Raw genomic sequence first — 25,855 nt, 5'->3', positions numbered from 1 at the left:
TTTTCTCTCCGAGGGGCGGGGTTGAATCTTGCCTTCTTCCCTGGCGGGCGTGTTGGGGGCACTGCAGGAGATAGTGCACGTCGCCCAGAGTAATGCCCCACGAAACAGGTGGCATCTTGAGCGGCTCGGAGGCGTGGCGGGGGACAGTGGAGAAGTCGAGGTGGGGGCGCGGTGTGGTGCGTGGGGATGGCGAGCGGGGTAGGCCGGGAGACTGTACCGAGGTGCGGGACTTCGGCGACGATCCCGCGGGCGGAGGCGCGCGCGGAGGTGTTCCCGGGGCGGGGCGGGGCGGGGCGGGCGCCGATAGGCTCCCCGGGGACCTGCGGGCGGACCCTGTCTGGGCTGCTAACGCCGCCAGCTCTGCGGACGCTTCTGTGCATCGCTGCGTCCTCCCGCTGCGTGCCACCGCCCTCACTGCCAGGCGCGCACCTGTCACCTGCACCTGCCGCCCAGCGAGAAGCAAGCATGGCCGACCGGGCGCCCTTCGACACGGACATCAGCACCCTGACCCGCTTCGTCATGGAGGAGGGCAGGAAGGCTCGCGGCACGGGCGAGCTGACCCAGCTGCTCAACTCGCTCTGCACCGCCGTCAAAGCCATCTCCTCCGCGGTGCGCAAGGCGGGCATCGCGCAGCTGTGAGTTGGGCTTCAGGCCTGTGGCCACGTCCTGTCTGTCTGTCCGCCTGGGGATCTGCCTGGCCATCGGCGTTTGGCTGTCTGGCCCTTCTGCTGTTCCGCCAGCCTGACACCCGAGCATCTCTCTCGCTCTCCAGAAGCTTGCCCAGCTGCACACAGCCCTCCCGTTTCTGTTGACCTTCGAGGTGCCCACCTGGGGCTTCTTTCCCAGGTGCACACCTGGCTGCATCCTGCATCTCCTCCTCTGGCGGTTGCAGCCTGCCTCAGGGCTCCTCTCGACCTCCCTGCGAAACTGGAGGGACTCAGGAGAGCACTAGCTCAGGCCTTCCTTCCCTTCTCTTCCTGCGCTCCTTCGCTCCTTTGGAATTGGGGTTCCAGTCCAGTATCACCTAGACCCAAACAAGTCCTGGCAGGAGCAAGAGCACCCCCAGGCAGGCTGGGAGGAGGCTGTCTGCCCAGGTCCTAAGAGCAGCAGTGTCTGAGTGCACCGTGCTCCACCGGCCGACCCCTGCCTAAGGAATTGCCACCCTGTCCGATAAACAGAGAAAATTCACCCCGTGAGCTTCAAAATCTCCACCCATTTGTAATAATGATGTGTAAGGCCCTTTCTGGGTTAGTGAATAGTTTTAAAACGTGTGCAAGTGGAACCATTTTGAATGTGTTAGGAAGTACCTTTCAGGGTTCAGCTTGCGTGGAGTCATTGGGGATCTTGTTAAGAGGTGGCCCCTCCTTTAGTAGGTCTGGGGTGGGGCCTGGGATTCTGCACTTCCAAGCAGTCCTCCTGTGGTGAAGGGTGCTGATCACATCCCGAGTAGTGAGGAGTCAGGGGACGTGGGGACTCAAGGGGTGCCTTATTGCAACTGCTTTTGTATGCCACGCAACTGTCTTTGATTTGTTCTGGCGTGCGCAGCACTTGAAATCTAATTTATTCTCACTTCACCTGAAGGATACCTGGATTTTCAGATTGTCCATATGCTTTCGTAACATTTCCCTCACCTCTGAACCTCCAAAATGACACCTGATGCTCAACTCGATGCTTGTAGCTGATCCTGTTACTTTGAATTGAATTCCTAGATCTGTTAAAGCTCCCCCAGCAGAGTAACCTGGCTTCCTTTTCCTGGAAAGCTCTGGCCCCACAGAATGGATTGGTTGAGCTGACTCTTTAAGAAAGAAGCATATGGTCACATTTATTTTCAGATGTCAAGCAGGAGAGAAACAGGGACAGGTATGTTAAGGAAGGTGATATGACTCTTATTATTTTACTCTTAGTTCCTCTTAATAATATGTCTCTAAGGATTCTTTGCTTTAGCAAACACACTCAGGTAACATCTTACTTCAGACTTAATTTACCGGCAGTATAGGTGTCCTCCTGGCTTTAATTTTCTTTGAGGACCAGGGAGCTTTGTAAGAAACAGCAGTTGCTATTTCTTTTTCTTTTCTTTTCTTTTTTTTTTTGTGGTGCTGGGGATTGAACCCAGCAAGCACTCTACCAACTGAGCTATCTCCCCAGTGCCATTTCTTTATCTTCTTTTAAAAACTTGTCAGTACCCCTTACAACTCTAGAGAGACTCAGGAGCACAAGATCAGCTTGCTTTGAGGTGTCCCACCTTTTAAGCAATCTTGGATAGCAGGACCTGGGAAAAGGGGCGCTAATTATGGCTACATAAGATGTTTATTTTCAGACTAGGTAGTTGTGAACACCAGTTTTTAAAAATCATTGCTGTTGTTATAAACTACTTAGTAAGTTGCACTAATTTATGTAAAAAAAATCAAACCATTTAAAAGAACACATCGGAAAAAGTGAAACCCACCCCATATCCACTTCCTGGGGTATCTACTATTGATGCTTTCCCTACCATTTCCCAGGTACTTCTTTATGCTCACATAAATTTATGCATGAGCTTGTATTTACATAATTCTATATGCAAATAGCACACAATACAGGATCACATCAACATACCTGTCCAGTGTGCTTTAACATTCGACACCATACAGTGAATGTCCTTCATTGTTAGGGTACACGGATCTACCTTCTTTTAACCTGTTGCGTGGTGATCCACTGCACGGCTGTATCAGGAGCTATGGAACTGTCCCCATCTGGGGCACTTAGGTTTTCACTACCCTTCACTCTCATAGTGTCAGCACAGGTGTTTGTGTGGGTAGTTGATGGGAAGGACTGGAAGCTGGACATTTAATGACATTTGTGGGAAAATAAGAGTTTGACAGTGCTCAGGATGACATGTCGTCGGACCGGTAGCTATAAGATCAGATCTCCAGCCAGGCCTCCAAATTACATTCATTAGAGGCTTTGACATGTTGGGTGGAAGGCCAGCATGCCCTTGAAGAGCTTATTAGTGCTGAAGAGTTGCCCTAGAAGGTCATGTGCCAGAGCGGGGGGGATGCACGCACCGGGACAGTTCGTGGACTCTCTCCGGATAACCCATCAGGGAACCATCAGGAGTGTAAGCCTGGAGCCCGATGGTCACAGGCTCTTCCTCTGCGTCAACCTAAGTTTGCCAATGAAGTCACTTTCATTGTTCCTAGTTTTGAACTGAAGGAGACTCAGAAGCCACCTGGTCCAGTTCCCTTTGGTACAGATGAGAACCCCAAGGCCAGGGAGATGAGTTGGCTTGGCTTGTGGCCTGGGGCCTCAGAACCCCAGTTTCTCATACCACACATCTCTTCCTTCCTTTATTTATTTATTTATTTTAGGAAACCATTAAAGATTGACTGGGGTATAGCTCAGAGCTGGAGCCCTTGCCTAGCATGCACAATCCCCAGCACCACCAAATAAAAGGCAGAAGAAAAGTTAAAAAGTTAAAGCTCACCCAATTCTAAATCTTACTCAGGAATCCCACTTTTGATGTGAATTAAGAATGACATCCCAAGGAGCCACTGTCCTTTGGCAAGCGTGCCCTTGGAGCCCTATCTAAACACTTGGGTTCCTCTCCATCCACTCTCAGAAGAGAGGGCATGCAGATCTCAGTAAGAGGTGGCCAGCCTTCTGTTCTTCACGAGAAGCCCGTAAGAAGAGCTGGTGAATTCATGGCTCAAGTGACAAAGTCACTGTTGCCCCACTTCCTTGTTTTCACTCCCTGGGGGAAGGTGGTCCTCCACTGCCTGAAGTTTTATGACTTGGTGACATGATGTTGTTGGTTTCCCTTTGAACACATTTCCCAATCACCATCTGAGGAACTCATGGGTTCCATTCCATTTAGTAAGCTGCTAATGGACAAAGCTCTAGAAGAGACTGAGAGATGGAACAACACAGAGCCTACCCTTAGGAGAGCAAGCCAAGCCAAGAATTTGTTGTAGAACGCAAGAAGACTTCTGAGAGATGCCGTCACAGAGGGGCCAGGATCAGGATTCAGGCAGCAGGGACCGGGGAGCATTAAGGTGGGCGTCTGTGAGGGGCGGTAAGGGCAGCCACAGGCCTAATGGCTGTGGAGCAGTTCCGATGGGCGGTCAGGTGAGGAACAGTCCAGAGTAGGGAAGTGTTTCTGGAAAAGTTGCTCATTCAGTTTGAGCAAGGCCTGGCGTACACCTGCTGGGGCATTTGTGGTGTGAAATTAGGGGCTCAGTGGAGGAGCATCCAATGGCAAAGGTGACCTCTTTACATGTTTGGGTGATTATGGAAAGGCAGAGGGTAGAGGTTTTTAAGTTGGGTAGTGGCATTATTAGAGATTAATCTGGGGAGGATAGGGTAAGGGTGGAGCTGGAAGGTGAGACGTTTGGAAAACCCATGGTAGAGGGAGTTAACGCAAGAGGCCACCAGACTGCACTGGAGTCTGGAGGGAAGCTTTGGTCATTTACCAAGGAAGCAATCAATAATAAGCCAGTGTGACATTGGACTTCAGTGATAAGGATTAAATAATAAATAGCATTGGAGCAGGAGGGGAGAACCTGGAAGAAGGTGAGGTCTGAGCATGGATTAGATGAGAAGGGCAGTGAGGGGGTCTCAAGGAGCTGGTCCTGGGCATTGAGAGCAGAGTCCCAGCATCAAAAAACAGCAATACAGACAACAAGACCCAACTATATAAAAACAGAAGCTCCTCCAAGGAGGAGCTGGCTTTAGAGGCTGGGGAAAGGTGAAAAGATAGTTTTGATATTTGGAAATGTCGAACTTGAGGTACTGGAGAGCTATACCATTGGAGATGTCCAGCCCATAGCCAGACATGCCAATCTGGCAAGAAATGCCCACTAAAGATTTGGCCACTGGATTTTGGCACCATTGCTCTGAGACAGAGAAGAGAAAGAAACCAGGACTAGAGTTAGCACAATAGGAACATGGCTTAAGGGCACATTTTTCAAATTCCTGGTCTGCTGCTTGATTTCTCTGAGAATACAGGCATGGGTGTAGCATCCCTGAGCCTTGGTTTCTCCACGGACAGTTGTGTTTTCCAACTCAGGGGGCTGTGTGAGCATGAACTGATCTTATAATCAGATACCAAAGTCATAACTGCTTTCCTGAGACTATTATTTTTTGGGGGTAAACTGTCTCTATATTTTGCTTTTCATTTCTTAGCAGTGGCCCCATGCATATCAGCAGGGATACGGGCTAGAACATCACATGGTAAAACAAATTGGCAATAGGAAACCTTCTCCTGTCATGTTTTTGTTGGGTCCACAAAAGTTACACATGCATATGGGGTCTTCTGGAGTTGATAGAAGAAATTGCTAAAGAAATCCCATTTTAATTTTGGAATTACAGGTCAGCTTATACATGTTTAACCTTATCTTCAAATTTGCAGAGTTTATGACATTAAACTAGTGGAGATGTTATCAGATTTATTTTCTACTTCTTGACTGATCTTCTCTGTATGACCAGACAGTGAACTAAGACTTCCTTTTTATGAAAGTATAGTCAGCCCTGTGTCGTCCTATTTGTCCATTTTCAGCCTGCGTGAACACAAGCGGAGGTTGTTTTGATGACCTTGAAAGCTGCTTTGTTGGCACCTCTTTAATGTATTTCTGAACTAACCCTTGGATGTTCCCAGCTGGGTGAGTGGTTGGTCATTTACCAAGGAAGCAATCAATAATAAGCCAGTGTTACATTGGACTTTAGTGATAAGGATTAAATAATAATCTGCCTCCCCTTTTCCTGAATGAGCTGAAGATGAGCTTGGTTCTTTTGCTCATTGTCTAAACTGCTGCTGCTTATGCTTGTCCTGTTGACATCAGGAAGAAAATGTCCTGAGTCAGTGTGTCAATCAAGGAAGTCCTGGAGAGCTTGTCCCCGGTGAGGCAGGCCCTGGCTCCAGTTCACACATTTAGTACTATCTTCAGGGATGCCATGAAAGGCAGCTTTCCTTGGTTATCAGAAACCAACATGTGAAGTATCACAGATTTCATGGCCAAGAAACAGCTCATTCTGTTGTAGAAACCATAGGCGACAATCAATGCTAATATTTAATCCAAAAGTCCAAAGATTTCAAAATACTGGGCAAATTAGTCTATGCTTCAAGGAATTCCCTATTCTATGAATTTTAGTGATTTATAGTGGTTTTTTTTTCAAGTTTCTTTGGTGAGGTTTACAGAAAAAGTAGATGAGATATTAAGGACTACTTCTCAATTTGCTTCCCAAATTCCAGGAAGAGATTTTTGTGTGTGTGTCTCTAAGAGTTTGAAAGAGAAAGGTCATGGCACGGAAGTCTGACTTCTGACAGGGGACTTCCCCCCTTAACTAGTTGGGCTGCAGTGCCAACTAATTTGAATAAAATGGAAGTGTCACAAACATCTCAAATGAAATAATATCTCCAGTGAAAGCTTGTCAAATATAAACTGTGTGCACTTGTTTTTTTTTTTTTAATCAATTACCTGTGACAACAGCTCTGCGCTGACTGTCGTCTCAGAAGTTGCCTGGAAACTGGTTCAGGGGTGTTCCCTTTCACTCCCATTACCTAACACTTCCTCAGCAGAGGCCTGGGAGGGTCTCTAAAGACCCACTTTAGAAAAAAAAAAAAAAAAAAAAGACCCACTTTAGAGATGGGCACTTCTCTGCACCAGGTGCATCCCAGGCATTATCCCTCATGTTTACAGACCTGGCTAGAAGCTGTCAGTCGGGTAGTTTAGACAACTTGGTGGAGATCCCATAATCAGGAAAAGGGAAAGGCAGAATCCGAACACAGGTCTTTTGAGTGCCACAATCTTGCCAGGATCCCACCTTGCTCCTCAGTGTGGATGTGTTGATGCTGAGGGAATTGGGCGTGGCAGTGGAACAGTAGTATTTCTTTCACACTTGCCTAAACTTTGACTCCTCCTCTCTAAAAAGCATGAAGCAGATGCACTATATTCCCATGTTACAGGTGAAGCACCAAAGGTCAGAGGTGCAAAGTGATTTGAACCCCCACCGTCTAGAGTCCCAGCCTGTATGGGGCCTTGACTACCATGCCCTGCAGCCTCCTGGTGCACTGACTGGAGGGAAAGGCCTCTTCAATTGTCTCGATGCTTGGCAAGCACACTTCTATCAGGAGGTGTGTTCATCTGCAGTGGTTTGTCGGGGACGGGGTCTTGGATGGTAGGTTGTGAAGGGAGGTTTTTACGATGCCATTGTGTTGAGTGAAATTTATAGCCTTAGAAGTCCTTGGATCCTATATTATTCTCTAAATTACTTTCATTAATTCCAAAAGTGTTTATCGAGCACTTAACACATGTGGGCATCGTTCCAGGTTCTAAGGACGCACAGTGAGCAAAACAGTCTCTTCTCCAGGCTCAAGAACTGGAAGGCCTTTCTTCTCCCGGAGGTCCCTTCGAACGTGCCGTTCATGTGGGGGAGTTTCAGTCCTCCCAGAGATCACCCTCGGCATTTGCCTCGTGCCCTGGGCTTCAGCTTTAGGTCTCACCAGAAAACAAACCAAGCAAGTGACAGAAGTAATCCCAGGCTGCCGGAGGTCTGCACTGCACGTCCCCAGCAGAGGGCCCTGAGGGGAGAGTCGTCCGCGGACTGGCCCAGTGGCCTTTTCCTCTTGGCATTCTTGCCTGTTGCAGGTTGGCCGCATCCTCTGCCATCACGTTTGGAGGGCACTTCCAGGATGGGCAGCCACTTGTGCCCTTGCTCCCGGGGCGCCCATAGAGAGGGGGTCCTCCCCAGGCCATGAGAACCGTGCACCGTGGTGGACGTGCCTTCCTGCTGTGGCCTCGCTTGGTCCTCTCTGACTGGGGCGGGAGGAGAGGCCCTCTCCCCCAACATGCTTGGGGGTCATGTGCTCGCGCTGATGCTGGTGTCCCATTCCTGGGAATGTCACCAGGCTCCCGGCATCGGGAGATGCTCCTGAGCTGGGTGTCCCGGTATTGGTCTGGGATTCTCAGGTTGTTGTCCATCCTCACCTCTCTGGTGACCACCCACATACAGGCACAGGTTTCCCTTTTCAAGGCCAAGACCTGAGAGGTGGGTTACTCCCTCCCTGCTGCTTCCAGAAGTTTCCCCAATCCAACGGTTGCACCCATTAACTTACCACATGCACATCAGGAGCAAGAATAGGTCCCTCGTTAATCAGCTCTTTTTCTATTTTCAAAAACCCTTTAAGTAAAATTACCCAAAAGATCGTGTGTAACTATATATTCATTTTATAAACTTCAATCAAAATCTGACATAGTTTTCAAAATATATCAATCACTACATGATCAATGTTGTCCATTCCTCTCTTCTCCACTAACTGACTAGGATACTTGGAAAGCAAGTATCCTGGGACTTCTGGAAGATACGGTTTAAATGCCTGCCCCAGATGCTTCAAGTTTTTGAAAGCCAGCTCTGAGACACATGTGCCTGAACAACTGAACTTTGCCTGATTTGTGCCCTGATTCAGGGCCCTGGCTTCCCAGCTGGCAGGCAGCCTGGTTCTTTGTGTTGTGGTGTGTAGGACATTTAATTCCGTTGCCTGCATTAGTGGCCAGTGGCCCTCAGGCCTTGGCTGCTACCCCATTCTCTTGCTTTCTTCTCACTACATCTTGGGGGAAGCCACAAGTCTTTTTCCTCCTTCTGTCCCTCAAGTGCTGACATTTCTGCTTTGAGGTCCAAGGAAGAGAAGCTCACACCCTCCGTCAGGCCTCTAGGAAACTTCTGAGGAGAGGGATTACGGGATCGGAGCAGGTAGAACCTAGGGCAGAGTGTGAAATAGGCCTTTCCTTCCCACGTGCTGGAGGTGGGATGTGGTGAGTGCGTCCCCCAGGGGTTCATGTGCTGGGGGGCTGGTCCAGGGTGGTGCTGTTGAGAGGGGTTGGGACCTCTAAGAGGCGGGGCCTAGGGACAAGAGGCAAGCCAGCACCTCCCCTCACCCTGGCTTCCCATCTCACCTGTGCTCTCCTCCTCCCTTTCTCTGTGTCAGGGAGCAGCCAAGGGGAGCCTTCCCCGAATCTAGAGCTATGCTCTTGAGACTTCCAGCCTCCTGGCTGTGATCTAGACAAACTTCTTTATAAATTCCTGAGCTTAGTGTAGTTCAGTACAGTAATGCAGAACAGACCTGTCTTGAGTGCCAAGGACATCTGCCTGAGGCTCCAGCCCCTCTGGCCTGGCCCCCTGGAGCTGTCCCTTCCTCCATCCATTAAGCCCTTCGTTACATTATCTCATGTGATCCTCTGACAGCCCCTCGGGCAGATATCGCTCCCCTCTTTGGGCACATGTGGAAACAGAGGGAGGCTCAGAGAGGGCGAGGAGCCTGCAGAGCTCAGGGCTGGACCAGCTCTCCGCCTTCAAACCCACGTTCTTGTCCCTCAGTGCCGTTTGCCCTTCTGAACCAGTGGTGACTTTATGGTGGAAATCCTGGCTGGGCGGGAGTGGGAGTTGTCAGTGGTGGGGCAGCGAGAGAGACGTATTTGGGTTGGTGGCACCTGCCTACCCCTCTGGTCAACCCAGACTTGGGCTGCCCTCCCCCACCATCGTTGGCTTCACAATTACGTTCAGAAAGAAATAATGGAAAGAAGAACAAAGTCCAGAGACAGGCACAGCAGCGAGTCAGATGGATCACTTGGCCTATTGTTCCTGACATGAGTGACAGGTGAAGAGAGGAGGCCAGGAGGGGGTACCCAGGGGTACGCTGGTACCCCATGGGACGCTGCTTCCAGCTGGAAGGAAAAGGATGCTGAAAGTGGTGGAGACTGACAATGGGGCTCGAAGAGACCCCCGGAGACAGTCAGTCTGGGCTGGGCATTTGGGTTTGGGTTTGGATGGTTTTTAGGGTGGGCTCCCTCATGCCTAGTACTCCCTCTCAGGCCACAGGGCCACCAAGGGCACCCAGGCTGGAAGCCAGAGGGAGGGACCCCGCTCCCCTCTGCCTGTGTGGTCTGGAGGGACCCTCATCTGCCTCAGAGTCTGTTTGGTGCTGTATGAAATGAGGTGGTGAAATCAATCGATGTCCATTTTCTTCAAGGATCTTTTTGTTGTGACACCAAGGAACTGACATTTCAGGTCAGTTAGCTGACATCTCAGGTCACTCCAAGTCAGACTTCCTGCTTGCTCCGTCTCTCCACTGATTCATTTAACCTGTACATGTGGGGATAAAGATTGGATCTTGGACAAAACAAAAATATAAAAATCTCCAGCTTTCGCTATTAGAATACACAGAGTAATAAATGGATATACACTCTGTATTATTAAAATTAGCATTTAATGGGGAGTACGGTCAGGAAAAAATGTTTTAAAAAGCTCCTTATGGGCAACATGATGAGAAAAAAAGAGAAGATTGAGAAATGTAGATCTGACCGCTGTTGGGGGCTGTGCCATGTTGGTGGCGCCAGGATGGCGCCTGATCACATCGGCAGCGAGGAGGTTAATTGACATAAGCACACTCAGGTGATTTTCTCGTCCACGCACACAATGTATGCACATGTGTTCTTGAGCACTAATTGCCTGCTCGAGCCTCTCGCCTAATCTTTGCGTAAGAGGCGTGGCCCTGCTCTCCGCCTCCTGGAGGTGATATAAGCGTAGGCGGAGCGAGACAGAAAGACAGCAGCCATTAGCAGAAAAGCTAGTAGAAGAAGAAACACCCGCAGCAGCAGCTAGAGGGAAAAACGGCGGCAGGTAGCAGGCGTAGCAAGTCTCTCTTCCTCTAAGCAAAGCCTGTCCTTCTTTCAAAATCTCTCTTAAGCAAAGTCTCTTTCTCTGATAAGCAAAGTCTCTCTCTCTCTCCTCTTAAAGCAAGTAAACCTCATTTCCTCTATCCTCTATAAACAAGCAAGAAAGCAGTGCACTAAAGAGAAAGATAGAAGTGCCTCAGTTTCCACTCCACCACCCATAAGACCCGTGCAAGTTGTTGCTGCAGGCAGTGACAAATATCCACGGATTTGGGAACTGCAAAGAGCCAGCGACAGACCACAAGGTGTGTGGGGTGGGTGATGGGGAGCTGGCTTTGAGAGAGTGAAGGTCCTTTACCCCCAAGAGTCCATCTGGGGCACCCACCTGGCTGGTTTGGTTCTTCTGCACCACGTGTCTTTCCTTTCTTCAAAATCCTACTAAACGCTCACTTTCAGCACGTCTGTGGATACATCTGTGGATTCTGGTGGCTGTGGTTTATTTTTCGTGGTTTTCTTTCCTCTAGCTACGGCATTGCTGGCTCTACCAACGTGACAGGCGACCAAGTTAAAAAGCTGGATGTCCTCTCCAATGACCTGGTTATGAACATGCTAAAGTCTTCCTTTTCCACCTGTGTTCTCGTGTCCGAAGAAGACAAACACGCCATAATAGTAGAACAGGAGAAAAGGGTGGGTCTGGAAGCCCCTGCCCAGGGTTTGAATGGAGCCCCTTTTCTTTTTAGCTGCATAAATGACTTCACTTGTTTATTCAGACTGGTCTCCTTTCTGTCATCTTCCCACCAGTTCCACCTACTGGCGTCTCTGGAGTCTGCCCTCTCTCCCCCACGGCCACCCTGGCCGGGGGTCCCGCTGTGTCCACCTCTCCCACGGACTCGTCCTTGCTCCTCGCTGCTCGAGGGCACATTCATGCTCTCCAAATCTGGCTTCTGTTCACTGCCTCTTCCACTGAATCTCCATCCCAAATTCCCAGCCTTCTCTGCTGACCTTGCTGCCAATGCCACCTGCTCTGAATTCTGTCACTGATCTGTGCACTGGAATCCATGGGGTGCCCAGTGGCAGGACGGCTCCCCTAGGACAGGGGACAAATCATCTTCTCTGTATCCCAGCGTCTACCACGATGCCCGCCACACGGTAGGGGGTCCGCACCAGGTGCCTGTCAGAGAAGACTGTGGAGTGAAAGAGTAAACCAGCTCTTACCAAACAACAGTGATTCTGATGAAGACTGCTGAGACCCCCAGTGCGGTTGCATGGGCTCGTTACCTTGTCCTGGTCACCATGACTGGGGACATGGAGAAGGATTAGAAAAGGAAATCAGAAGATAAAGAGGCTGCTGTCCTCCTAATGAGGGTAGAGGACACAGCATATTAACTGGCTTTACATCTTTCCTAGAACAGCACGGCATGTCCGATTCACAGTTCATGGTTTTCTCCGCTGGACTTTCATGGCCTTTGGCAGTTTGGGGACACATGGGTTGAATTCATTTTTGAACATTCTCTACCAGACCAAGCTATTCTGACTGTCATGGTAGACCATTTCCATTTTCCAGTTTCTCCTGCTAGCACAGGGTGATTTGTTAAGAGCAACAGGCCAGAAAATGATCTTAATCGAGTGCAGAACATTTAAAAGGAGGGTAATTTGAAGAAGGCAAATTCCCAGTGATGTGCTGGTAAGCTGGCTCTCAAAAAACAAACAAACAAACAAACAAAAAACAAAAACAAACTCTGATTTGTAGTATTTACCAAAGTCAATGGTGTAAATACACTAACCATAGACTGACTTTAAGCTACATCATGACGTCTTTGAAAGCAGAATCAGGTGGGCACCATTGACTCTTGAGAGCCCATATCAGCCAGCCTCAGCATACCACGGAAAATTCCATTCTAGGAATGGATCTTTGGTGGCCCCACTACAGCAGAGGGTCGGCTCCTCTGGGAGTTACAGTAGGGGTATTGTTGAGAACTGGCAACCTCCTGTTGCATCTTGAGACCTGCATGGAACGTTTCTTATAGGTTTGAATGCTAGGAAAGTCTTCATTTCACCTGAGAACTTGTTTCTTCCCTTACAAATGAGGAGAAGTAATTACTCATCTCGCTTCTCTTTTTTTGTGGCTGCCTGGACTCTCAAAAACCAAAATTGTAATTAAATTCTACCAATGGTGTAGGACATTATGACTTTTTTATCTGTGTTCTACCGCCTCCATGTGTACTTCCTATTCTAAATGGCATTTTCTCTGATTAATCATCTTTTGCAATCTCTTTCTGTCTCTCGTATCTTCCCTCACAGTGTAAATGAATGACTCACATTTCTTAAGCTGTGCTCTAGAGTCCCATTTTGACCACTTGGTGTAAACTCCCTGTCTTGTTACCATGTTTAAAAATTGTATTTCTTTGTATTATTAATATTATTTTAAAATTGTGCTTCTTTTTTCTTTGCTCAGGGTAAATACGTGGTCTGTTTTGATCCCCTGGATGGCTCTTCCAATATTGACTGCCTTGTGTCCATTGGAACCATTTTTGGCATCTACAGAAAGGTAAAATGTGATCTATCAAGTACCTGGTTTTGGATCAAAAGAAAAGTTAAGGTGGAGAATCCCATCCTGTTTCACCAGGGGAAGCATCTAAAATGTGCAGGACGAAACTCTGAGGCCTGAATTCATTTGCATGTCACCTTCTGACTTTTCAACATTAATTGCTGAATAAAATCCATGAAGCTGTTAGGAGAAAATATAGTAGTAAAATGTGAGGGGAAACAGAAAGATAGTTCACTCTTTTAGCTCTATCTTACTTTCTTTTATGTTGGAAAATTAGATTTTTAAAAAAAGTTTAGTGATGATACTACGGAATTGAGAGAGTAAGAAGTAACTGAGGTTATTTATATAAACATTGTCCTTTAAATCCTATAAATCAGGGGTCTTCAAACTAGGACCCTCTCATGCAGGCCAAATCCAGTCTGCTGCTGAAACTGGGTGGCCTATGAGCAAAGAATAACCATTTTACATTTTTACATGGTTGACGGAAAATCCAAAGAATATCTTTCACTGGTCCCTGAAATTCACGTGATACTCTTTAGTGCTCGTGAAGTCTTGCTGACGTAGGATCACGCATGTTTATGCACACATCGCCTTTGGCTGATTTTTGGCCACACTGTCGGGGGTTTGACAGCCTACAGAGCCTGAGACGTTTACTCTGTCTGTCTGTCTGTCTGTAGATCCCACCGTTGGTCCTAGGAAGCACACTGGTGCAGGACAGGGCAGGTCCCTCTGCTGAGGCCTGGAATTTCGTGACTTGGTCAGTCACTCCATCCCCAAGAGCCTCTTTCCTTCATTGTCTTTAAGAGTGTGTGTGTGTGTGGGGGGAGGGGGGTGTTCAAATACAGAGAAAAGTGCAAAGGAGAACGACTGTCCCTACTGCCATCCTAAGATGTGCCATCTGCAGCGTGCTCTTGGCTTTGGCTCTCCTTTATTTTGTTTCACGATTCTGCAGCCCTGGGACAGGACTCAGGGTCACTGCACGCTAGGCCATTGCTCCACGTGGAGCTGAGCCCCCAACCCAGCCTTACCTACTTAGAAATAACCGCTCACAGGTGACAGCGGCCCCATCTTGTCCCTTCATCTTCATGGAGGAAGTGGCTCATCCCACTGAGCCATATCCTGGTGATAAAGGCTGGAGCTTAGTTGTGAGACCCAGAGTCCCCTCTGCTTCTAAAAGTGACTTCCTGTCTACCGCTATTGCTGGGACTCAGCTCCTTGGTGAGCATGGTCAGTGGAGAGCTGGGATCAGACCTTGTCCACCTGATGCCGGGAAATAGGCTCAAAAGGGACCTGGATGGGTGTGTGGCCCAGGGTTCCAGCTGTTCTTGCCACAGCTCACCCTACTTCTGGCTGGAGACAAACGCACAGGGCAGATTTCCTCGAGGCGCTGGGCCACACCATGGCTAGAATGTCCAAATGCTGAGTCGACAGCTGTCTTGTTCTGCTCCTTTGGCTTTTCAGAGCATCCTACAAGATTCTTTTATGTGTTTGGGAACAGATTCCCTACCCCCCTTTTTTTCTTCTTTGAGTTAAATACCTCTCATCTTTCCATCTGAGATGATTTTTGGCCTCCCTGTAGCCTGCACCCTCTCCTGGACACACAAATTGGCAACATACTTTGAAATTATTCAGTCCCCACAACTAAAAGCAGAGATTCCAAAGGAGGGTTAGTGGCCTCTATGAGGAAAGTCCTTTGGAGACATGATAGTCCTCTTCCTCCCCTTTCTGCCCTCTCCTTCGCCACCCCAAGCTTCAGACTTCATGGCCCCATCCCCTGTACTGTTTTTTATTTACTTTTGGTACCAGGGATTGAACCCTAAGGTGCTTAATCACTGAGCCACACCCCCAGTCCTTTTTTGTGTTTTAATTAGAGACAGAGTCTTGCTGACTTGCTTTGGGCCTTGCTAAATTGCTGAGGCTGGTTTTGAACTGAAGATCCTCCTGCCTCAGCCTCCCGAGCTGCTGGGATTCCCCTGTACTCTTCATGGGTGATATGGAATAAAACAGAAGCCAATACCTACAGCACATGGTAACCTCGGGTAGAAACTTTCTAATTTTGCCAAGTGCTTTATGCCCATTACTCGCCTTCCCAGGCATCTGCAAAAGGATGGATTAGACAACCTGGGAAGAAAGACATGCGTTGCTTGGGGTTTGGAGGAGGAAATTCATGCACTGGAATGGTGGTGGGCTGGAAAAGAACTCCTCCCAATCTCTGATTCCATGTGTTTCTTTTCCCTCTTTTGAGAATGTGGTGTCATAGAGGAGGGGTGTCTTCCTCCAGTGGGAGAGAGTGTTTCAGGGAGTGGTGGTTTACATTAGCATCTTTGCTACAGGCAGGCATGGATGGTTCTGGGCCAGGTGACTCTGGAGGACTGGAATCCTGAGTAGAAGGGGAGGATGGCTAGAGGCCCAGGTCTTCCCACTGTGTCCCGGATTCAAGGGAAGCAGCTAATTGTCAACATGACCTCTGACAGGTGGTCCATATTGACCAAACCATTAATTTCCCCTTTTCAAGGGGGTACATTGGCAACATTTGCCATTTAGGGAAAACAACTCAAATTTTTGATCCTGGTTGAGTCCATACTATACTATCTGGTGAATACAAACCAAACTAAATCAAATGACTGGACCACTTAACCAACCAGCCACCCAGGCGAAAACCACAAGGAGGAGAGATGGCGGGCGGAGCGGAGAGGATGGCTTTCATTTTTCCTTGTATATGAATTAGTTGGTACAAAGTCACGTGTGGCACCTGATGAAATGCGGATTCCAGACCATCCTGGACAGGTGGGTGAGTCTGGGCTAGAGCCACAGAGTACTCGTTTTTCATAAGTATCTCAGGTGATTCTGATCCAAATGGTCTATGGGCCACATTTTAAAAAGCTCTAGGAAGAAATGACGTGGATTGTTTCTGCTGGGAAGCTTGCCGTTCAGCTCCTTGTCAGAGACACTCTCAGCTTCTGAAATCTCTGGTTGCTGAGGAAGTAAAGGAGATTGGAAGAAATTGGCCATTTTAAATTTCTGTTTAAATTCAGGCAGAGAGCATCAAACTTTGGGGTTTGAGAGCTGAAGAAGCCAAGCAAGTGTTAATAAAGAACATAATTATCAATAGGAAATCACTGATTAGGAGCCACTTTTTAAGCTATTTCCCTCCTTTTTATTAGACAAACTGGGTCACATGACTCAGTGGGCTATGTTTTGAAAAAAATATAGTGTACGTCACATTCTAAGTATAGGTATTGTTGGTTGAATTTGTGTGTGTGTGTGTGTGTGTGTGTGTGTGTGTGTGTGTGTACATAAGCATGTGGGTTGCACTGGTTCCTGATGTGTTTCTTTTCTCTTAAACTGACCACGATTACTTATGGGGTCCCACGTGATGCTTGCTCCATGCACACATGGTGTGATGTTCAAATTGGGGCAAGCCTATCTTTTTCCTCATTTCTCATTTCTTTGGGTGAGAACATTCACAATCTTTTCTTCTGGCTTTTCTGGAATACACGGTCCATTATCATGATCGGTAGTCACCCTACCATTTGGGAGAACACAGGAGCTTGCCTCTCCTGCCTAAATGGACAGTGTCACTGCCTAACCTGCCTGGCCCTCCTTGACCATCCTTGCCAGCCTCTGCTAACCACCATGTACTCTCAACCTCTATGAGATTGACTTTAAAATGTGTTTCTTACTGTGGGTCATGGTCAAAAGCTGGAGAGCACCTGCCCTTCCCTGCAGTGACTCTGGGGAGATACTGCAAATTCTGGGCATTTCTTGGACAGGAGACAATGTGACCCCACTGAACATGTGCTGTGATTGGCAAGAGCTTGTGAAATTGATTTCCTCCCCAGACTCTCTGCCCTGCAGCCTGGTGTTAATTTGTTTAAATAAAGATAAAGTAGGCAGGTAAAAGACATTGATGCCCATAATCAGATTAAATTAGAGGGAGCTGGCAAGAAGCATGCTGTTTTTTGGGAAGTGATAATGGAAAGATGAAGGATTATCAAATTAGGAGAGTGGGAGGAGGACCCTGATTGGAAAAAAGCATCCAGATGCAGGAAATTCAGGGTCTGGTGGGAAGGCTGCCGTGGTAATGTAATAAGGATGTGACTGATGTGGAGGAAAATCCCCTGGGGAAGATGCCTGCTTTGTTAGGAGAACACCTGGACAATGCATCCTGCTAATGGTTGACACGGAGGAAAGAAGCACAAAACAAAACAAACACATGGTTTGTTTTCTTTCTTGCTCTAGCAATCCACTGGCGAGCCTTCGGAGAAGGACGCTCTGCAGCCAGGCCGGAACCTGGTGGCGGCTGGCTACGCCCTCTACGGCAGTGCCACCATGTTGGTCCTGGCCACCGAGAGCGGGGTCAACTGCTTCATGCTGGACCCGGTGAGATCGCGTGAGAGGCTGGGTGCTGGGCAGAGGCTGTGAGTCAGTGTCTGCCGTGCGTACACAGAGGTGGGCCACGAGGGGTGGGGGTGGGTGGGAAGGGGAGGGAGATGGACACAGAGGGTCGGGGAGGTGAGAGACCATGTCTGTCCAGAGCACAAGAGGGGTCTTTGCTCCAGGGTGCATTCTTTCAAACGGCTATTACTCCGATGACCCAAATGTCCACAGTGCCCAGGCAGGTCAGATGAATCAGTGAAGTGTGCTGGGGAGGGCGGGCCAGGGGCACTGGTAGGGACTGGGGTGAATGGTGAGGTCCAGCAGTCGTTACTCCTTGGGAATAGAGGCCCCTGTCTTGCCAAATTTCAAGAAACATTGGATTAAAAAAATTGGATCCAAAGTTTCAAGAAACATTGGATTAAAAAAATTGTAATGTTTCTAGACGTGTAAACACTCCAACAGCCAACTCAAACACTGTGGGGACAGATGGGGCCTGAGAGGGTCTGCTGGCCGCCCACCATGTCCATTGATAGCGTTTCCACCTTATTCACCAAGACGGGAATTCATGAGGGGAGCCCAGAGGAAACAGGGGGGTACCTCTTCTTCAAAATAGCTGTCGGGAAGGATCACAAGTTCAGGGCCGGCCTGGGCAATTTAGTGAGACCCTGTCTCAAAATAAAAAGCAAAAATGGCTGTGGGTGTCGTGTAGCTCAGTGGTAGAGTGTTTGCCTAGCAGGTGTGAGGCTTTGGGTTTGATCCCCCGTCCTGTAAAAAGAAAACAATAAGCAGCTCCCAAATTAAGTTGGTTTTATATGGAGGTGCACAAAGTCTCAGTTCGCCCTTACAGTTTTGATAAGACTTTGATGAACTCAAAGGAAATGAAAATAAAGAGAATGAAGATTATTCCTTAGCGTACCATATAGAGAAAAGTCACATTGCAGGGAGAACCAGGCTGCCTCTCTGAAAAATGTTCACTAACAGTTTCTTAAAAAAATATTTTGTTTTAGTTGTAGGTGGACACAATACTTTTATTTATATGTGGTGCTGAGGATCGAACCCAGGGCCTTACACATGCTAGGTGAGCGCGCTACCACGGAGCCACAGCCTCGGCCCGTCATTAATGGTTTTAATTTATGGATAGTTTCTTCTACATGTCCATGAACTTGCCCATTTTTTATTTATTCAAGTAGATGACACTTCTAACAGAACTGGTAAAATTAGAGAAAGAAATCTCTTTAAGTACTTGGTGTAACTAAGCCCACCTTTGAAACGACTCAAAAGACTACTCGCCAATGCCTTGACACAGTCATGATGCGCTTGGTCCAGGGCACCGGGGGACATAACTGGATTTTTAAATTCCTTTTAATTTTAGAAGTGTCTTCACATGACATTAAGGACATGCTCTCAAGGTATGGGCTGCACACTGGAATCCCCCGTAAAGGGCAGGTTGCTGACGGGCCGCGGGGTGGTGTGTGGGGGCAGGTGTGTTAACCAGAGCAGGGCCACCTTTGACCCACGCACTCCCAACAGAGCTGGACTTTCACCTCCTCAGAAGCACGGAACTTAATAAGTCAACAAGGGCAGGGTAACAGCCCCAGTTAACAAATGAGGCGACCTGGTGGAAACTGTGGGGGAACCAGAGCAGAGTTCAGTCTGAGCCGGGACCCCGCTTCTGGCGTCAGTGAGGTGTGCTCATGCCTGGCCTGGCAGGCACCGCTTCCCCACGTGACCTTCTGGTGCTCTCCCTGTTACCTGTGGGTCGTGGACATGGAGGGAGATCAAACCTCTTCTTGTCTCCAGTGTGGAGACTGGGTCTCCAGGAGCAGGTGTCTGTGTATTTGATGGTCTTTTCCTGCCTCAGGCCTAAAGGTTTGCCAGAACAAGGCGGTTGCTAGGGTTGCGCACTGCTGGCTGCCCCACTGCTTCCTGACCATCTGTGCGGGGCAAGCCTCCCAGCAGGGAGATGCTGAGGGCTTCCTCCTCTTGGTGTAGACACGCTGCCGGGATGGGCAGACGGTGTCTGCTAAAACCACTGCCGTGGCTATCCCAGCATTCCTAGCAGGCTTTGACTTTTGAGGAGCTTTTATGTCTCTGGCCTCCCTACCTGGGAATCTCCCCTCCTAGCACCCTGTTCCTCAGCCCTGGTCCAGGACAGGGGACTGGGGACTGGTACCTATTGCCTTCATGTTTCCTTTTCCAGATGATTTTTTAAAAAAATATTTATTTACTTATTTTGTCTTATTGATTATAAAAGAATGTTCTTATATATTTATGGTCAAAAATTTTGGAAGTAGAAAAATAAAAAAGCAAAAAAGTAAAAAGGAAGAATCCTTTGCAGGGATACTTTCAGTGACCGCAGGATCGTTCCCCCTACCTGCCTTCTGGCTTGAACACCCGCCTCACCTTCAGGAACGATCTTTGTCTTCTTAATGGTCACCTCAGTAGAGCCCCAGAGCCCAGTCATCTTCTGCCACACAGGCATCCATAACAAAAGAGCAGCAGGAGTTATGGGCACTGTCCCTCCCAGTTCAAGTCTCCTTCGAAGGACCAAAGCCCCAGAGGCCTCTGCTCAGCACTGGGCTGTGTGGGAGGAGGTGTCTGTAATCGAGTTTGCACATCAGCGAGCAAAGGTGCCTGAAGTGACGTACACAGGGACTCCAAACTTGGGGCTCCACTTTGTTCTACGGAAACACACAAATGGGCCAAGATAGAATGAAACGCAGCTCGGAGACTGTGGTTCTGCAGTTGCGTGTCTTCCTTGCAACGCCTGTGACCTCTGACACAACACCAGTGTGTGGACAGCCACACAAGAGAATTGCTCTGGACACACAATTCTTACTCTCTCTGAAGCCTGCTGCTGTTTTGTACATTTCCGCTTGCTCTTTATCTGTATGGCTTCTTCATTTACTGAAATCATTTGCAAAGAATCAGAAGTCCCTTTATCACCCTGTTGACTTTTGCAGTAACCTCTTGCCCTCTCTCTCTCTCATTTTATTTTAGTTTATTTTTTGGTACCGGGAATTGAACACGGGGACACTTAACCATTGAGCCACATCCCCAGCCCTTTTTATATTTTATTTTGAGACAGTCTTGCAAGACAGTCTCGCTTAGTTGCTTAGGGCCTCACTAAGTTGCAAAGACTGGCTTTGAACTCAAGTTCCTCCTGCCTCAGCCTCCTAAGCGCTGGGATTACAAGTGTCCGCCACCGCATGTGGCTTTTTATTTTATTTTTTGCAGTACTGGGGACTGAATCCACAGTGCTCTACTGATGAAGTATATCCTTAGCCCTTTTAATTTTACCTTTAATTTCGAGACAGGGTCTGGTTCCTTTGCCCAGGCTGGCCTTGAGCTTGCAACCTTCCTGCCTCAGCCTCCCCTGTTGCTGGGACTGCGTCTCCTTCCCACTCATTCTCACTGCTCTCTCTTATCTCACCTGCCCACGGTTCTTGGGGCATTTGGCAGGAATCACTGGTGCCCCGGGGTGAGGTATGACCATAGGCCATGGGCCTCCCCGTGCAGCCCCTGCTGGCCATTGCACACCTTGACCTGCCGGGGGAGGCTGATCGAAGCCTCTGTCTTTCCTTTCTTGTTTCAAAGGCCATTGGAGAGTTCATTTTGGTGGACAGGAATGTGAAGATCAAAAAGAAAGGTAACATCTACAGCCTCAATGAAGGCTACGCCAAGGACTTCGACCCTGCCGTCACTGAGTATGTCCAGAGGAAAAAGTTCCCGCCTGTAAGTGAGGGGCAGGGTGGGACTGGCACGGGGCTGGGGCCTTTGGCACCAGGGGCAGCTCTCGGGGGAGGGTTGTCCCCTGAGAGGGAAAGGGCCTCTAGGATTGAGAAGGGCCCTGGACCTCATTGGGAGCCTTGAGTCATGTGGAAAGCTACTGATTCATGATTTAGCCTCCTTTCTGCAAAAGGAGGCAGGGACGGAGTGAGCTGGATTTCAGTCTGGGCCGAGCTGGGATTCGGCTTTCACCTGGGTGCTGGGAACAGTGGTTCTTGCCCCGAGATGTCAAGATTGGAGAGTTATTCCAGCCTTTGTCACTTGCTCTTTGAAGAAGATCAGGGGAATGACGATGTCAATCAGATGAACGAGTTCAGGACACAAGCACTCCTGTCTCGGGGTCCACGGTCCCAAGGGTACAGAATGTGCTACTCGCACACAGACACCTGTCAGGTGGTGGGTCCCTGCAGCCCACGTCTGAGGTGGGTCTCTACCTGTTGTCCCAAGACAGAGCGTGTGCTTCCTGGCATCTCTCTAAAGAGCTAACAGTTGGTGACGAGGAAGAAAAGCGGGGCTGGTCATGCTGCGGGCTGTATGTGGGCACGGCTCATCTTGTGGTACCCTTGCTTGGAAGTCACTGGTGATGGCCATTTTCTCAGGATGAGGCCCAAATGTCGCAGATGCCAAGATGTGTAATACGCTGACACCCAGGGTCTCTAGAGCAGCCCCAGGCTCTCTCCCCTTTCACTCTGTCACTCCATCCCCTCTGGTGCCCAGCCTGCTCGCACACCCCACCGGGCAGGCCCTGTGTGGACAATTTTTGTCGAGAGCCGTGCAGATTCTTCTGCCATAAAACCTACGGTGCCGCTCTGCCCGGCTCCGTAGGCTGCCCAAATCCCCCCGACTTTCACGGGGCTGCCAAATGGCCCAGTTTTAGAGACGCCTGCTTCATTCCCTTGGTCAGAAGCAACCACACTCACTTGGGGTGGTGGGCTTCTTCCTGTAATTTGCCCTATTGGGAGATGGGTGGGAGGCCGCTTCCATGATTCCATTTTCTGCTCCTTGGACTCGGGCTTTCATCGCGTTTCTTAGCGCAGCTCTGCGGCTGCTCCATGAACGACTGGGATCAAGTGTGCCGCCTTTATCCCTGCACTCCTGCTTACTGCTCTTCTTCTCTTTGTAGGACAACTCAGCACCCTATGGTGCCCGCTACGTGGGCTCCATGGTGGCTGATGTTCACCGCACGCTGGTCTACGGAGGGATCTTTCTGTACCCTGCCAACAAGAAAAGCCCCAATGGAAAGGTGAGAAAATTCCCTGAACAGTGACCAAGAAGCAGTGGATTTCATTTTTAGCTGGGGGATTCGACTTCACGTGAAAGAAAGATTAAGACAGATTTATGTTCTCTGGTTGCTGCTGAAGACATTCGTGGCATGTTCTTTACTAGATTCAAGGTAAAGCCAGACGACATCAACTACACATAAAAACCTTCTCTTGAGAGCCCTGCCAGTGCTACAGCAAAGAGGATTGATGGCATTTCAGTCAGGAGGGGACTAGAAGGGCTTGGAGCTTCCAGGGGGTGCGTGGTTTGGCTCCGACAAAATGAGTTTCATTCATAAAGTGAAGCGAAATGGTCCAGTCTCATTACCAAGGCAGCAAATCAAATATATGTCACAAGTAGAGGTCTTTGATCATTTTCAAGGCATAAAGTAGAAATAACCAGTGAGCCTGACATTTGCTGCCTTAAAAAGGATACCTTTTAAAGAAGGATTGACTCTGGAGAACCTGGAGCTTTTCCCAGGCCTGCATGGTGCTATCGAGACATGGGGTGGGCCAGGCCTTCTTATGCTGACTGAGGACCACCCCGTTCTCTACACAAAGTGACAATGGGTTTCCTTCCCCAGTATTATGTCCTCTTTATTTCTCCAGTGGACACATTCCTTTTTTTTTTGAATATGCAAGAATGAATAGCAACAATAATCTCCTTGGGACAGTGAGCAATTGATATGTCTGCATCCCTGTCTGTGGCACATGGTGGCCAGTGACACAAAGGCCTTCTTTACCTAAAACCCCAGGTTTCACTGCCACAGGTATACTCCAGCCGGTATGATTAGCCTGCTTTCTAACACTTTGTCTAATGCCTAAAAAATTGCTCCTTAACACAAATATAGAAGCTCCTCCCCTTTTTCCATTTTCCAAGCTTGGAGCTGACACCTATGTAGGAATGAAGTCAGGAAACATCTGCACAGAGCTGTCTGCTCAGGAGGCAGACTGCAAGAAAATGCATGTGAGAAAAAAGTTTATATTTAAAAGTAAATGCCAAGATGTGTAACACACTAAACCCCAGCCCTGGAGCCATAGGAGAGTTGTAAAAGAAGCACAGAATCTCGAACAATGTCACACTGTTTGGAGGCGCCCGTCTGTTCTCCAGATGTCTGCAGCCAGACACTACTGTGGATTTTTAGAAATGCTTTTAGAATCGGCACAGCTCCATCCAAAACACGCACAGAATCCGTTGTTAAGTCCAGTTTCTGTGCTGTAAAGAGGAGGGGCCACCAGTGGTGCCAAAATGTCATTTTGTCCTAAATCCAGGTGGTCGGCCTCACGTTGGCATCAGGGCCTCTCTTGCTGGCTGGGTGAATGGCTCTATTTAACCAAACGGGTAACCATTTTGTCCCAAATGCAGCCTGGGGTGGGGAGGGAACTTTTGCAACCTGGAAGAAAAGAGATGGGTTACCTTGGGAACATGGGTTACCTTGGGAACTCCGACCAACTCTGCCCTGCTGGGCTATGGAACAAATCCCCTCAATTTTCAATACCTTATGGTGTGAGGACACCGGTTTCTGGTCTTGTTTTCCAGCTGAGACTGCTCTATGAATGCAACCCGATGGCTTTTGTCGTGGAGAAGGCAGGGGGACTGGCCACTACCGGGAAGGAAGCGGTGTTAGACATCGTTCCCACCGACATCCACCAGAGGGCGCCAGTCATCTTGGGGTCCCCCGACGACGTGGCCGAGTTCCTGGAGATATATAAGAAGCACTCTGCCAAGTGAGGAGTCGCCTGGCCTCACCGCAAGGAATCGCCTCTCACCTCACGCACTGACCGCACTGTGCATTCCCAGACGGCAGACAGAAGGCACGGTGGACACCTTCACCCCATGGAATGCGTCTCAATAATGCCACCTGTGGGCGAGATGGATTCTGAGTGGAAGGAGGAGAAATAAACTTGTTCTTCCTGTTAAAAAAAAAAAAAAAAAAAAGATCTTCATTGCTTTGTGTCCAATGATGATGATTGTGATAGCAACGTGCACAGAACCTTAGGTCACTCCGTGAACCTTCACGCTGACGTATGCATAAACACCGTGAGCGACCGAGTGACCCGTTTTACAGGGGTGATGGAGAACCAAGAGTTGAAATCCGCCCAAGGTCTCCAGTGAGTGGAGACCCATCTGTCACTCAGTCAAGGAGTGACAGAACTGGGATATGAACCCAGACTCAGGGTTCAAGGGTATTGTTTCTCCTACGTGTTGTTCCATAAAGTCAGAACTAACCTGAACAAGAAGAGGAAGTCTTATTCAGTAGCTATGTTTGGGGGTAGCTGTGTGAGGCTTGGTGTCCTCCCCCTGTGGCTGTAACTACCTGTCATCAAAGAAGGTTTGCCTGCTAGTCAGTGGTGATCTTCCGCAAGAGTGTTTTATAAACAATTATTAATATTAATAAAAATCAATCTATTAATAAGTTAATAGCGCCCAATAATTCCAATGGTCTAGTTACCATGAGGAAAAGGACTCATCATAAGATCCATATTTAAGGAAATACAAGTTAGGGCAAGCAAGAGTGTACCTCACTCAGCTCCCTCTACAAACAGTCCACCCCTTTAGCTAAGCTTGGGTCTTTCTGGACCAGAAGTTCAAGATCATGGCCTGTTATATCACATATTAAGTAACACCAGTGGCCTTCCTTGGCTCTAGATTTAAGTGTGTGTGTGTGTATGTGTGCATGTGCATAAAATATGTAGTTTTTCACTTGCTAACTTAAAATAGTGGTCTGTGTAAATCCTGCTTCTTGCCCTCCAAACGCTCCCATTCATTCCATGATTCTCGGACAGGAAATTGACTTTAATCCTGAGGGTTGGATCTGGTTTTGTCCATTGCCTGGACCCAAATCCCAGCATTTCCCTGGCTCCAGCTGTGGCTGACCTTCTCAGGAAAGTCTTCCGACTCACAAAGCACCTGTTGAGTTTTGACCTTGTAGCTCAGTCGGTGCCTGGTTCTCAAAGCTCTGGAGGGGATGTAGCAGTCTGGGGCGTCTTCCTCTGCTTGGGACTGCTGTATGGGTAGCAGCTCTCCCCCACCCTGGTGCCTGAGGAAACCGAGCAAAGTAACTAGGGGACCCATTTCCCTGCTTGTGGTTGTCATGTTCTGAGTGCTGGCTTTGGTGGAGGCCTGGGTTCTTTAAGAGGAATATTTTCAGTTGACACTTATTTGCATTCTACTGTGGGTATGCCCATGTCTTTCTGTGTCCTGCCCTGAGAAAGCTGGACACGGAGCCAGCAGT

At 48.6% G+C, this 25,855-nt stretch overlaps 1 protein-coding gene across 1 annotated transcript; it reads left to right on the top strand.

Moving 5' to 3' along the window:
* The first annotated feature begins 356 nt into the window (after window positions 1-356).
* Window positions 357-24,398, top strand: FBP1 (fructose-bisphosphatase 1). The gene is made up of 7 exons (XM_079108896.1): window positions 357-635; window positions 11,168-11,330; window positions 13,099-13,191; window positions 17,434-17,574; window positions 21,169-21,306; window positions 22,484-22,603; window positions 24,160-24,398. Exons 1-7 carry the CDS (start codon window positions 466-468, stop codon window positions 24,349-24,351), a joined length of 1,017 nt encoding a protein of 338 aa, XP_078965022.1. The 5' UTR covers window positions 357-465; the 3' UTR covers window positions 24,352-24,398.
* Window positions 24,399-25,855: the final 1,457 nt, after the last annotated feature.

Source organism: Sciurus vulgaris (assembly GCF_902686455.1).
Source record: "Sciurus vulgaris genome assembly, chromosome: 13".
In the NCBI taxonomy this organism is placed as follows: domain Eukaryota; kingdom Metazoa; phylum Chordata; class Mammalia; order Rodentia; family Sciuridae; genus Sciurus; species Sciurus vulgaris.
The sequence above is the reverse complement of the archived record's forward strand: the minus strand, read 5'-3'. Positions and strand labels throughout refer to the sequence as shown.